This window comes from Narcine bancroftii, chromosome 5 (genome assembly GCF_036971445.1).
Source record: "Narcine bancroftii isolate sNarBan1 chromosome 5, sNarBan1.hap1, whole genome shotgun sequence".
Classification (NCBI taxonomy): domain Eukaryota; kingdom Metazoa; phylum Chordata; class Chondrichthyes; order Torpediniformes; family Narcinidae; genus Narcine; species Narcine bancroftii.
The window spans coordinates 191,107,000-191,121,207 of NC_091473.1; the positions used below are offsets into that span (position 1 = coordinate 191,107,000).

At 46.8% G+C, this 14,208-nt stretch overlaps 1 protein-coding gene across 10 annotated transcripts in view; it reads left to right on the forward strand.

Moving 5' to 3' along the window:
• The window catches only part of bnipl (BCL2 interacting protein like), a 72,099-nt gene that overhangs the window by 19,174 nt on the left and 38,717 nt on the right, over positions 1-14,208 (forward strand). For 2 of the 10 annotated variants that reach the window (XM_069940383.1, XM_069940384.1), the window contains exon 2: positions 11,429-11,518. In XM_069940383.1, coding sequence (XP_069796484.1) covers positions 11,429-11,518 — 90 coding nt within the window. Of the gene's footprint in view, positions 1-5,516; positions 5,700-6,377; positions 6,512-11,428; positions 11,519-12,207; positions 12,236-14,208 lie in introns of those variants that run through there. The other 8 variants (XM_069940386.1, XM_069940389.1, XM_069940387.1 and 5 more) reach the window with 8 other exon arrangements.

Sequence of the window (14,208 nt, forward strand, 5' to 3'; positions counted from 1 at the left end):
TCCTGAACTCAATCCTCCAACTGACATGAACTAAGTTTCTCCAGGGGCAGCATGGTTAGTGCGGTGATTATCTCAACACTATTACAGCGCCAGCGACCCGGGTTCGAATCAGGCACTGTCTATAAGGAGTTTTTACATTCTCCCCTTGTCTGTGTGGGTTTCTTCCGGGTGCTCTGGTTTCCTCCCATCTTTCCAAATGCACTGGGGGAGGTGTAGGTTAATTGGGTGGCATGGGCTCGTGGGCTGGAAGGGCCTGTTACCGTGCTGTACGTCGAAATTTAAAGGAAAACCTCAGTGATAGAATTGGAATAAACAAACAGTGACTCAGACCTAACCAGGCAAAAGAGGGAATGGGGACCTGATTTGGCAGGTGGTCATAAAACCCATGTTACCTCAAAGGTCATCCACACAGCAGATGATGGAGTGGGAAATTAGATGCTGTAAATCAGCCTCTGTGGTGTTGTAATCCAGCTAGTTAGCTGATTGGCAGGAAACAGAAGAGTGGGAATAAAAGGATCCTATTCTGGTTGGCCACCCAGTTCAATTCCCTTACTTACGTTTCTGTTCATGGTCTCATGCACTGCCAGATTGAGACCACCTGCAAATTGGAGGGACAACCCCTCATCTTCCCTCTGGGCTCCCTCCAACCGGATGGCATTAACATTGACTTTTTCGATTTCTGTTTGCATCCACCCACCCCCCCCCACCATCTTTCCTGCTGCCTTTCCATCTGCTCTCTCTTCCCTTTTCCCTTGCCTCCTTTCACAGAGCCAAAATCAATTCTCCCCATTCCTCTTATCATATCCAATGAACATTTTTTGTCTGTGGGTCTGGACTCTTCCCCCTTTCTCTCCCCAATCTTTAATTCAGATGCCTCTTTTATCACTCACCCATTCCCCCCCCCCCCCACCCCCCGCAGAAGGGCTTCAGCCCAGAGCACCGGTAATGCATCTTTACCCCTTATGGGCGCTGTGAAACTGGCTGAGTTCCTCTACCATTTCTGTGTTTTGACCACAGTAATGGTCTTTCACTCTATTCTGGTTGGTTTACCGGTTACCAGTGGTGTACTGCAGGGGCCAATGTTCGGAACACTTTTTAATTTGTTTGCTCAGGATTTGGATTGTGGAATAAATGGCTTTGTGGCTAAGTTTGCAGATGATACAAAGAAGGGTGGAGGGGCAGGTAGCGAGGAGGAAATAGAAAGGCTACAGGGAAACTTAGACAGATGAGGAGAACAGACAGAGGTGTCAAATGAAAACAATGTTGGAAAGTGTATGGTCCATGCACTTTGGCAGGAGGAATAAAAGGTCTGACTGTCATTTAAATAATCAAAATTTGGAGGTGCAAATGGACTTGGGAGTCCTTGTGCAGGATACCCTAAGGTTGACCTCCAGGTTGAGTCAGTGGTGAAGAAGGTGAATGCAGTGTTGCCGTTCATTTCTAGAGGGATAGGGTACAAGAGCAGGGATGTGATGTTGAGACTCTGTAAGGCACCAGTGAGGCCTCACTTGGAGTACAGGGGGCAGTTTTGGGCTCCTTATATGTGCTGGCGTTGGAGAGGGTTCAGAGAAGATTCACAAGAATGATTCCTGGATTGAAGCGATTAGCATATGAGGAATGTTTGACGGCTCTTGAACTGTACTCCATGTTCAGAAGAATGAGGGGTCTTTACAGAAGCATTTCGAATGTTGAAAGGCCAGGACACAGCAGACGTATCAAAGTTGTTTCCTATGGTAGGGGAGTCAAGGACAAGAGGGCACAACTTCAGGACTGAAGGGTACCCATTTAAAATAGAGATGTGGAGGAATTTCTTTTGCCAGAGTCGTGAACCTCTAGAATTTGCTGCCTCAGGTGGTTGTGGAGGGCCAAGTTGTTGGGTGTATTTAAGGCAGATGTTGATAGGTGTCTGAATAGTCAGGATTTCTTGGGAAATACTGGTAGGAAGTATTTTAAACCTTCCCTGAACTTTTTAAAATAAATTTTAATCCTTTAACTGCTTTATTTGGTATTTTTGGAGAGAGTGACATAACTTTAACGGCATCTGATCTGCATGTATTAGCTTTTATTTCTCTTATTGGCTAGTGGGGCGGTGTTGCTTAGATGGAAGGTCATTGCACCGCCTACTCATGCCCAATGGCTATGTGACATCACGTCATGTTTAAATTTGGAGAAGATTCCATCCTCAATTTCTGATTTAAATTTTCAAGCACTTGTGGGGACCCTTTTTGAATTACAAACAAATATAGAAACTAGGTGCAGGAGTAAGCCATTTGGCCCTTATTGCCTCAACGCCATTTATTTTGATCGTGGCTGAGTACCCAGTACTCAGTACCCAGTTCTTGCCTTCTCCCCTGATCCCCTTAGCCACAAAGGCCAAATCTAACTCCCTCGTAAATATGGATAAGAAATGACTTCAACTACTTCCTGTGGCAAAGAATTCCACAGATTCACCACTCTCTGAGAGAATTTTTTTTTCTCATCTCAGTCCTAAAGACTTCCCCTGTGACCCCAGTTCTGGTTTTCCACAACATCGGGAACAATCTTCCTATATCTAGCCTGTCCAATACTTTAAAAATTTTAAACGTTTCTATAAGATCCCCCCTCAATCTTCTAAATTCCAACAAGTATAAGCCTAATTGATCCTGCCTTTCTTCATATGCAAGTCCTGCCATCCTTGGTATCAATCTAGTGAACCTTCTTTGCACTCCCTCTATAACAAGAACGTCTTTCCTCAGATAAGGAGACCAAAACTGTACACAATACTCCAGCTGTGGTCTCACCAAGGCCCTGTATGACTGCAGTCGAACCTCTGCTCCTGTACTTGAACCATCTTTCTATGAATGCCAACATACCATTCGCTTTTCTCGCTGCCTGATGTACCTGCATGCCCACTTTCAATGACACTCGGGCCTTTGATTTGGTATTGATGCAGAGGAGTTAACTAATAAGGTAATTTATTAATGCAACAGGGAATTTTTTTTCTCTCCCTCTCTTTGCCAAGCAGCTTCGGTTTTGGTAGTTTTTGTTTGTGGAATTTCAATAAAAATATTGAAAAAGGAAACAAGATCCTCATTGTAATTGCAACTCCCCATTGTTAAACGAAGGTTAAACAAACAGTACTCACCACCCAAAGGCACGGTATCCCACTTAACTTCAGACTCTAATCAGACTGATAACAAGAATAAGGCACAACAGACCTTTCTTGGCGTGCACCTCAAGAGCCCCCACCCTGTACTGGCACTCACTTTACAATTGATTCTCCAGCTTCGCACACGGCTCATAGCTGGAGAAGATCTAGGGTTTGTACCCAGGGGAAAAAGAGAATGAGAGCTGCTCCACATGGGCTTTATACTGCAGCTGGCTGGAGGGGCTGGCTCAGGTATGCCCAAATAAGGCAAGGTATTCAAGAGAGCCAATTGTATGGTGTGCCCTCGCCTGGGGCAAAGCTGACCTTGATTGACACTGGGAAAACAACCTTCGACCTGCCTGGTCAGATGACCCTCTAGGAGCAAGCACGTAGGTTACCCTTTGGTCGGACCTGTTTCTTGCCCAATCTGTTGGATAATTATCTGGGTAAATGTGTACAGTTTTGGGCACCTTATTTGAGGAAAGATATGCTGGCGTCCAAGAAGATTAACTAGAATGATAACAGGAATGAAAGGGTTAGCACATGAGGAACCACGGTTGTTGGCTGCTCAAGGCAAAGAACCCATGCAGGTGATGGACTGCGTGGTGACTGCAGTTGAGGGGTTCACACCAGGCTGCGGAATGCTGGAGGTTGGCTGAAGGGGTTCCAGGTGTCGGAGCTGGAACGTGAGAGGGTGTCAAGAGCACTGATCGTGTTGGAGGTTCGGATCTGGAGCTCAGGCTGCTGATGGTTTGGACTGTGCGGCTGCGACTGTGCTGGAGGCCAATCCATGGACATTCAGCGACTCTGAGGGGACTCTTTTCCTTCACTTTCTCTTACTGTAATTTCTACCAATAGTGAATGTGTCTGTCTTAAAGCAAATGAAAACAAATTCCATGTAATATTGCACCGTCTTGGTGCCTGCCACATTGACCACCGCCAGTGGCTGATATCGCCTCCAATCGTGCATCTTGGCGCCTCACAGTTCGGCGGGCAGCAACCTCCTTTGAAGAAGACCGCAGAGCCCACCTCACTGACAAAAGAGACAAAGGAGGAAAAACCCAACACCCAACCCCAACCCACCAATTTTCCCTTGCAACCGCTGCAACCGTGCCTGCCTGCCCCGCATCGGACTTGTCAGTCACCAACGAGCCTGCAGCAGACGTGGACATACCCCTCCATAAATCTTCGTCCGCGAAGCCAAGCCAAAGATTACATGACAATAAAGGAATTTTGGTTTGTTGCTATGATGGTAACATCTGGTGCCACAACAACCACTTTGCACTCAATGTCAGTGAAACCAAGCCACTGATCGTGGACTCATCGAGGGGTCATCAATGGAAAGGGTTAAGAACTTCAAGTTCCTGGATGTCAGCATCTCTGAGGATCTATCCTGGGGCCTCCATGTCAATGCAATCAGGAAGAAGGCTCAAAAAACATTATTTCAGGAACTTTTGGATTATTGTCTGGCAACATTATTATTGCTCTCTTTAACAAGATTTACAATTGCAACCGCTACAGCTTTTTGGTCTGGAGAAACTTCCAAAATTTCTATCGTGCTTTGAGTCAGAATCCAAATTTATTGTCATGGACATGTCATGAAATTTGTTGTTTGTGGCAGCTATAAATTACATTTGGAAAAAGTTAACGCAAAATAGAAAGTGAGATAGAAGTAGGAGTAAAACTGGAAAATGTACAGATGTGGTGACTGAAGTAAAAACACAACGCTGGAGTAACTTGACAGGTCAAACAGTGTTCTTTATATAGCAAAGATAAAGATACATAACCAACATTCATCAAGATATAAATGAAATGTAGTGTCTTTGGTTCATTGTCCATTCAGAGATCTGATGGCGGAGAGGAAGGAGCTGTCCTTGTGTTGCTGGGTGCTCATCTTCAGGCTCCTGTCCCTCCTTCCCGAGGGTAGCAGTGTGAAGAGGGCATGGTCTGGGTGGTGGGGGTCCTTGACGAGCGAGGCTGCTTTCTTGTAGATGTCCTCGATGGAGCGAAGACTGGTGCCGGTGATGCCGCAGGCAGAGTTCACAACTCCCAGTAGCCTTTTCCTGTCCTGTGCATTGGCACCTCTGTACTAGACAGCGATGCAAACGGTCAGAATGCTCTCCACGGTCCACCTGTTGAAATTTGCAAGTCTTTGGTAACGTACCAAAACTCTTAAAACTCCTCACAATGCTTCCAGAGCTCAACCCTTAAGTGTCTAATTTTAAGGTCCTGCCCCACCCTTCCCTCACCCAAAAAATGGTTCCTCTTTGTTCACCTTATCAAATCTTGATCTGCACTGACACTGGTTAAAGAGAGGTTGTCTCTTTTGCTCTTCCATTCTGTGTCATCAGTGGCAAATATAGGAGGGTTGCTAGGTAACCGTGTTTGATAGGTGGGGCCGCAGAGCACACGCATCAGTCCCAGGTGAAGTGCGATAATGTGATCAGTCTGCAGTCTCTTCTGGAGCACGTAGCAAGACTGTCTCAACATCATGAGAAGAAAGGAAGCTTGACACACTTTATCCACCGCTCAGTCTGCTGATCAGACACTAAGGTAATCGAAGTTAAACCTGGTAAGTGCAATGTAAAAGTCCACAAGCTGTGTTTGGGTGTATGACAACTTCTGTTGTTTCAGCAGATCAGTTTTTATTTTTGGGAGTTGCCAGGGTGTTGTATATTGAGGCATCAAATTACATTTCTTTTCACGGTGAAATATTGTATGCCGTTTTGGTCACCTAACCTCAGGAAAGACATCAGTTAGATTGAAAAAGTGCAGAGAAGATTAGCTAGGACGTTGCCTGGACTTCAGGAACTGAGCTACAGGGAAAGATTAAACCCCTGGAGCATAGAAGAATGAGGGGAGATTTGATAGAGGTATTTAAAATTATGAGGGGAATAGATATAGTAGGCTTTTTCCACTGAGGGTAGGTGAGATTCAAACCAGAGGACATGGGTTAAAGGTGAAAGAGGAAATGTTTAAGGGGAACTTCTTCACACAGAGAGTGGAACGAGCTGCAGATGAAGTGGTGAAGATGGGCTCAATTTCAACATTTTTAAGAATTTGGAGCAGGTACATGATGAGAGAGGTATGGAGGGCTATGGACTGGGTGGCAGAATAGGTCGGCATAAACTAGAAGGGCCAAAGGGCCCGTTTCTGTGCTGTAATGTTCCACGGAAGTGAGAAACTACAACCAAATAGAATTTTTGTTTGTTGCTTCTTGCCCTCATATATTTAATATTTGCTCCTCCAGATATTTTCCCGACTCTTTCCACCACTGGAGAAAATTGTGTGGTTGAGAAAAATCCGGGCACTTATGTAGACATTCTCAGAGTGCTTGAGATAATTCTGCACATTGATGACGTGCAAAGACATGCCCCGCTGAAAGTGAGCAACTTCCTTGCCTTTTACAGACAATCCCAACACTGGCACATGCATCACACCAGAATCAGAATTTATTGTCGTAAGCAAGTCACGAAATTCGTGGTGTTTGCGACTGCATTACAGGCACAAGATTGCTCTAAATTATAACTTTTAAAAAGATAAATTGTTACAAAAGAAGATAAATTGTGGTGGTGTCTGTGGTTCATTGTCCATTCAGGAATCTGATGGTGGAGGGAAAGAAGCTGCCTCTTGCGCTGCTGGGTGTTCACCTTCAGGCTCCTGTCCCTCCTTCCTGATGGAAGCAGTGAGAAGAGGGCATGACCTGGGTGGTGGGGGTCCTTGAGGATAGAGGCTGCCTTCTTGAGACACTGTCGATGTCCTCACTGGAGTGAAGACTGGTGCCCATGATGGCGCTGGCCAAGTTCCCAACTCTCTGTCCCCTTTTCCTGTCCTGTGCATTGGCACCTCTGTACAAGACAGTGATTCAATGGTCAGAATGCTCTTCATGGTATATTTCTCACTATTTACAGCAAACAGGTCACCTTAACATATTTATAATTCTTGTACTAATATACTGAGCAAGAGTGAAGGTCAAATTTCCCAAATTCTATGAGTTCTCCTGAATAACTCCATAACAATAAACTGAATGGAACTTTTCTCCAAGTAGACTGCATAAACAAGTGTAAACCTGCACTTACATGCACACAAAACCATCTGTGATTCTTTTCAACATGAGTAACTTAATTGATTATATTCTGGAGTCTGGACTAACTTCTGAAGTGATGTTTAAACCCAAAAGCTGGAGATTTTGAATTCAAATAATTGCATGTGTATGATTAAAAAGTAAGTATTGTTGGCGGAATCACAGACAGTAATGAGGGAGCAAACCAGGGAGAGAAATCAGCTCGTTGAGTGGTGTCACAACAGCAATGTTCCACTCACTGTTACCAAAACCAAGGAGATAATTGTGGACTTGAAGAGGAAATCAGTTGAACACGAACCACTCCTCATTGAGGGATCAGCAGACCATATCGATGCAAACACGAAGAAAGCTTGCCCTGCGCCTGTACTTCATGAGGAGATTTGGTACGTCAGCAAAGACACTTGCAAACTTTTACAGGTGTAGCGTGGAGAGCATTCTGACTGGTTGCATTGCTGTCTGTTATGGAGGTGCCAATGCACAGGATGGAAAAAGGCTACAGAGAGTTGTGAACTCGGCCAGCGCCATCACGGGCACTCGTCTTCACTCTCGAGGATATCTACAAGAGGGAGTGTCTCAAGAATGCAAAACAGTGAATTTCGTGCCACGTTCACGACCAATAAATTCTGATTTTGACAGGTCATGCATCATCTTTAGGAAGCAAAGAGTAACCAATGTTTCGGGCCTTCATGTGGATTAGGCAGGAGAGTAGGCCTGAGGGAGCTGGAGCAGGGCAGATTCTTGGACTGAGCGGTTGGCACTGAAAAGAGATTGGAAGTGTTCTGACCATCGGTTGAGGATGGAGATCTTGTCGCTGAGGAGGACTTTACCGTCTGAGCTGCGCAGCGGGCTTTGGACTTGGGGTGAGGGGCCGTACACAGCCTTTAGAGCCTCGTAAAAACCCCTGAAGTCGCCAATGTCCGCGCTGAGCTGGGTTCGTTTCGCGAGGCTAGTCCACCACTCATTTTGGATCTCCCGGAGTTTGCGCTGAAGATGGCTGCATGCGCGACGGAAGGCTTGTTTCTTCTCTGGCCAAGACGGCTTTGCAAGGTGAGCCTGGTGGGAAGCTCGCTTCTTTGCCAGCAGCTCCTGGATTTCCTGGTTGTTTTCGTCGAACCAGTCCTTGTTTTTCCTGGAGGAGAAGCCCAGTACCTCTTCAGTGGATTGCAGTATGGTAGTCTTCAGCTGATCCCAGAGGATTTCAGGGGACGAGTCCGTGAGGCGGATTGCGTCCTCGAGCTTTGCTTTGAGGTTTGCCTGGAAGTTTCCTCTCACTTCGTCTGACTGCAGGTTTCCAACATTAAACCTCTGTCTGGGGGCTTTACTGATCCTGGACTTTGGCTTGAAGTGAAGGTTGAGCTTGCAGCGAACCAGCCGGTGGTCAGTGTGGCATTCCGCGCTGGGCATGACCCTGGTGTGGAGCACATCTCGTTTGTCTCTTTCTTGCACCAGGACATAGTCCAGGAGGTGCCAGTGTTTGGATCGGGGATGCATCCAGGTAGTCTTCAGGCTGTCCCTCTGCTGAAAAAAGGGGGTTTGTAATGACAAGCCGCTGTTCTGCGCAGAGCTCCAACAGGAGGCGCCCGTTGTCGTTGCACTTGCCGACACCATGCTTGCCCAGGATTCCTGGCCAGGTTTCTGAGTCTTTGCCGACGCGAGCGTTGAAGTAGCCAAGGATGACAACCTTGTCAGCTGTAGGGGTGCCTGCAAGCTCACACCAAGACACAAGAGCAACTTGTCCGTGAACTACTCTTTGTAGACGATGCTGCTTTAGTTGCCCATTCAGAGCCAGCTCTTCAGCGCTTGACGTCCTGTTTTGCGGAAACTGCCAAAATGTTTGGCCTGGAAGTCAGCCTGAAGAAAACTGAGGTCCTCCATCAGCCAGCTCCCCACCATGACTACCAACCCCCCCACATCTCCATTGGGCACACAAAACTCAAAACGGTCAACCAGTTTACCTATCTCGGCTGCACCTTTTCATCGGATGCAAGGATCGACAACGAGATAGACATCAGACTCGCCAAGGCAAATAGCGCCTTTGGAAGACTACACAAAAGAGTCTGGAAAAACAACCAACTGAAAAACCTCACAAAGATTAGCGTATACAGAGCCGTTGTCATACCCACACTCCTGTTCGGCTCTGAATCATGGGTCCTGTACCGGCATCACCTACAGCTCCTAGAACGCTTCCACCAGCGTTGTCTCCGCTCCATCCTCAACATTCATTGGAGCGACTTCATCCCTAACATCGAAGTACTCGAGATGGCAGAGGCCGACAGCATCGAATCCACGCTGCTGAAGATCCAACTGCGCTGGGCAGGTCACGTCTCCAGAATGGAGGTCCATCACCTTCCCAAGAGGCGAGCTCTCCACTGGCCACCGTGACAGAGGTGCACCAAAGAAGAGGTACAAGGACTGCCTAAAGAAATCTCTTGGTGCCTGCCACATTGACCACCGCCAGTGGGCTGATATCGCCTCCAACCGTGCATCTTGGCGCCTCAAAGTTCGGCGGGCAGCAACCTCCTTTGAAGAAGACCACAGAGCCCACCTCACTGACAAAAGACAAAGGAGGAAAAACCCAACACCCAACCCCAACCAACCAATTTTCCGCTGCAACCGTGTCTGCCTGTCCCGCATCGGACTTGTCAGCCACAAATGAGCCTGCAGCTGACGTGGACATTACCCCTCCATAAATCTTCGTCCGTGAAGCCAAGCCAAAGAAAGAAAGAGGCCTGAGGAGGACACCTAGCCAATTCCAGATCTTAATGGCCTGAAACTCTTATTTAATGATTAGCATGTCAATTGCTATTGTTGCTTCAACTGAATTTTCTAAATTCCCAGGCAACATTATCCTTTGTCTTTGAAAACAGATCACCTTGTCGAGAATAGAGTGGACTGGAATGCGAAAATGTGCAGATGCAGTGGTTGAAGTAAATCAGCAATTCAAACAGTGTATTTTATGTAGCAATGATCAAGAGATATAACCAACATTTCTGGCTTGAGCCCTTCATCAAGGTATGAACAAAATGTAGGCAGGTGCTCCCAATACAATAATTGCTCCCTTCATATTGAGTTGGATCAGATATCAATCCACAGGACCAGAAGAGTGGATCACTGGAATCTCCCTTCTCCCCGCCCCCCCCCCCATCAATATCGTGGTCTGAAGAGGGTCCGCAAAATCATCGAGGACCCCTTCCACCCCGCGCACACCATCTTTCAGCTGCTCCCGTCGGGGAAGAGATCCAGGAGGTTCAGAGCCAGCACCACCAGGTTGAGGAGCAGCTTCTTTCCCACGGACAGTGAAAACGGTGAATAACGGATGAACTGCTCATACAAACCCTTCAAGATACTACCATTTATTTAACAATATTTATTATATACTTATATATGCACTGTGTATGTATTGTTTGTCTGTATGTATTATGGCTGGATGTGCGTTTGCAAGTTTTTGCTCAGAGGACCGGAGAACACAGTTTTATCAAGTTGTACTTGTGCAGTCAGATGATAATAAACTTGAACTTGAGCTGAAACCCAAAAGTCAGCAGGTACCATGATTGAAATAAAAACAAAATGCTGGAGAAACTCAACAGGTCAAACCGTGTAAAGATAAAGATACACAACCAACGTTTTGGGCTCGATCCCTTCATCAAGGTGTGAGTAAAATGGAACCACATCTGTCCAAGGCTTCGTGCACTAACAAGCCAGGGACCCCGTAAATTGGAGCTGCACCACCTAATATTCCAACCAGATGGCATTAAGATTGACTTCTCTGGTTTCAGCTAGCCCTCTCCACGTTCTCCCTCCCTCCCCCATCCCTCTGTCTCCTTTCCTTCAGCTCCCCACCCGCTTCCCTCTCCATTCACAGAGCCACCCTCCCCTCCCATTTTCTCTTGTGCCTTCCGTCCCTTATCCCTGTGGGCCTCTGCTCCCAGCACCTATACCCCGCCCCCCCACCATTTCATTTAGGCACCTGCCCACATTTTGTGTATAGCTTGATGAAGGGCTTAGGTCTGAAGCATTGGTTATGTATCTTTATCTCTGCTATATGAAGTACACCATTTGACCTGCTGAGTTTCTCCAGCACTGTGCTTTAACTTGAACTAGGTCGAATAACTTAAGAGTCTGGCCAAGATTCCACATGAAGTTTAACATGCTCTTCTCCCACCCGTTGATCTGTGAGTTAGAAAACTACTGTCTCACTGTGTCCTTTCCTTTTCTAGTCTGCAGAAGGAACAATTAGAGTCTTTGGCTGAAGTACGGATTGAGGACATGGAACTCCGAGAAGAGTGGCAAGATGAGGAGTTTCCAAAGTAAGTTGCTGCTTTTGAGGTATTTCTAAACTGAGGGGCCTTCAAGACAGGGTTTATAAAATCTAGATTTAATATTTATATTTACAATGTAATTCCAACATCTTTAATTTTAAAAAAAATTGACAACACGGTAGAAGCATTTTCTGGCCGTCCCGCCCAATTAACCTACAAACCCTATACAGTTTTGGAGGTTTGGAGGAAACCCACGCAAGGGTAGATATACAAACTCCTTGCAGACAGAGCCAGATTCGAAGCCGGGTCACTGGCACTGTAACAGCATTACACAAACCATGCTGCATTAATCTTTTTAAATAAAAACTGAAGGTTAAATAAATCAAAAAGATTGCTTTGACTATGTTGGTCCTACTTACTTAAGGACCCCTCACCATCCAGGCAATGCCCTCTTCACTCTGCTACCATCGAGTAATAGGTACAGGAGCTTCAAGACGAGCACTCAGCTTCTTCCCCTCTGCCATCAGATTCCTGAACGAACAATGAACCAGAGACATTGCCTTACTTTGACTTTTCCCTGCACTATTTTTATTTATTTTTGTAAAGTGGTTTATATGGAATGTTTGCCCTGTGACGCTTCTGCAGAACAACAAATTCTGTGACTTGCTCATGATAATAAATTCTGATTCTCTCAGTGCAGAAGTTTAAGTTTTAATTAATTGTTTATCACGTTCCAGGTGGAAAGAAACTATTTCTTCAGGTGAAGTAAGTCTAAAGCTCACAGTTTGAAGAAGAACATCTCATCAGAGAGGTCCTCCTTCAAACAATATGGCTTTCCCACTACCACCATCAACTCGGCCCTCACCCACATATCTTCTATTACCTGTGCATCTGCCCTGGCCTCCTCTGCCCCCATGCACAAGGACAGGATTTCCCTCGTCCTCACCTACCACCCCACCAGCCTCCACATCCAACACATCCTCCTCCACCATTTCCGCCACCATCTATGTGATCCCACCACTAGACATATAATCCCCTCTTCTCCCCTATCTGCATTCTGCAGGGATTGCTTCCTCAATGACTCCGATTGTGCACTCCTCTATCCCCACCAATCGTCCCCTTGGTACCTACCCCTGTGACCACAGGGGATGATCCACTTGTGCCCACACCTCTTTCCTCTCCACCATTCTGGACGCCAGTCCTTCCAAGTGAAGCAACATTTCACTTGTGAATCTGCAGGGGTCATCTAATACATCTGATGCTCCTGTTATGGTCTCCTCTACATTGGGGAGATCGCTTCGTTGAGCACCTCAGCTCTGTCCGCCACAATAGCGGGGATCTCCCAGTGGTCACTCATTTGAATTCCCCATCCCATTTCCTTGCTGACATGTCTGTCCATGGTCTCATGCACTGCCAGACTGAGGCACACCACCTCATATTCCATCTGGACACTCTCCAACCAGATGGTATTAACATTAAATAGGCTTTTTCAGGTGCATTCTCTGCTAAGAATGCGCCTGAAGAAGCAGAAGCGGCCCTTTAAATTGCAGTTCAGGTGGCAGCGTTGAAGGTGCAGCACGGGCCACCTGAAAGGACAGCTGTGCCAGAATGCGCATCTGAACGCATTCCGGCTCCTGTCCCTTGGGCTGTCAATTCAGGATGGCTGGCAGTCAGCTGGGACATCCTGCGCGGGACGTCCCCACACTGATCCCTCTGCCCCGCTCTCTCCCCACTCACGGGGCTGGAGTGGCTGGCGGGGGAGGTGGCTGGCGGGGGAGGAGGCTGGAGCACTGGCGGGTGAGTACAGGGGATGGAGCACCGGCGGGAGAGAACGGCGCTCGAGTCAGGTACCGGCATTGTTTCGGCCAGCCCCGTTCTCCCCCGCCGGCCGCTCCAGCCCGTTCTCCCCCACCAGCCGCTCCAGCCCCCTTCTCCCCCACTGGCCACTCTAGCCCTGCAGTTCCCGCATTGACAACTCAGCCAACTGCCCCTGCCCCTGCCCTGACGTCCTGCGCCAGGGGAAGGGGCAGCTGGGAGAGGAGCTGTCAGGCGCTCCCCTAAAAGCGGCTGCATTCAGATGGCTGGGGAGGCCACTGTGCTGCGGTGAATATCCCTCTCAAAGTTCGCCTTGCAAGTGCTTCCTGCACATTCATGTGGCCTCCCAACAGCCGCATATTGCCAAAATATGCAGCTTTACAAGCTGGGCGATTGGCCACCTGCAAGTGCCTATTGACTTCTCTGGCTTTTGTTAAAAAACCCCTTCACCGTTCCCCAGCTCTGTCTCTCCCCTTCTCCTTTCACACAGACATAATCAATTCTCACCTCTCCCCTTATCATATCCAATTAATACCTTTTGTTGTTCTGGACCCCTCCCCCAGCCAGCACTGTGTATATTCTAAGATTTCCTGTTTTTTGCTTATTCCTTGAAGCCCAAAACATCAGCAATATTATCTTTGTCCCTTATGGACACTGAAAGATCAGCCAAGTTCCTCCAACATTTTGGTGTGTTTTTACTACAATCACAGCATCTGCAGACTTTTGTGCTTCAGTCACAGATAATGGAAGCAATTCTTTTTTTTTAAACTTTATTTAAGATTTTATAACATGAATAACATATAGAATTACATTTTAAAAAATTAAGAACAAAATAATAAAATTACAATACAGTATCAGTAATCTAAATAAACTATACCCTCCCCAATAATTATTACACATTAATAACCCAACTCAAATGAGTC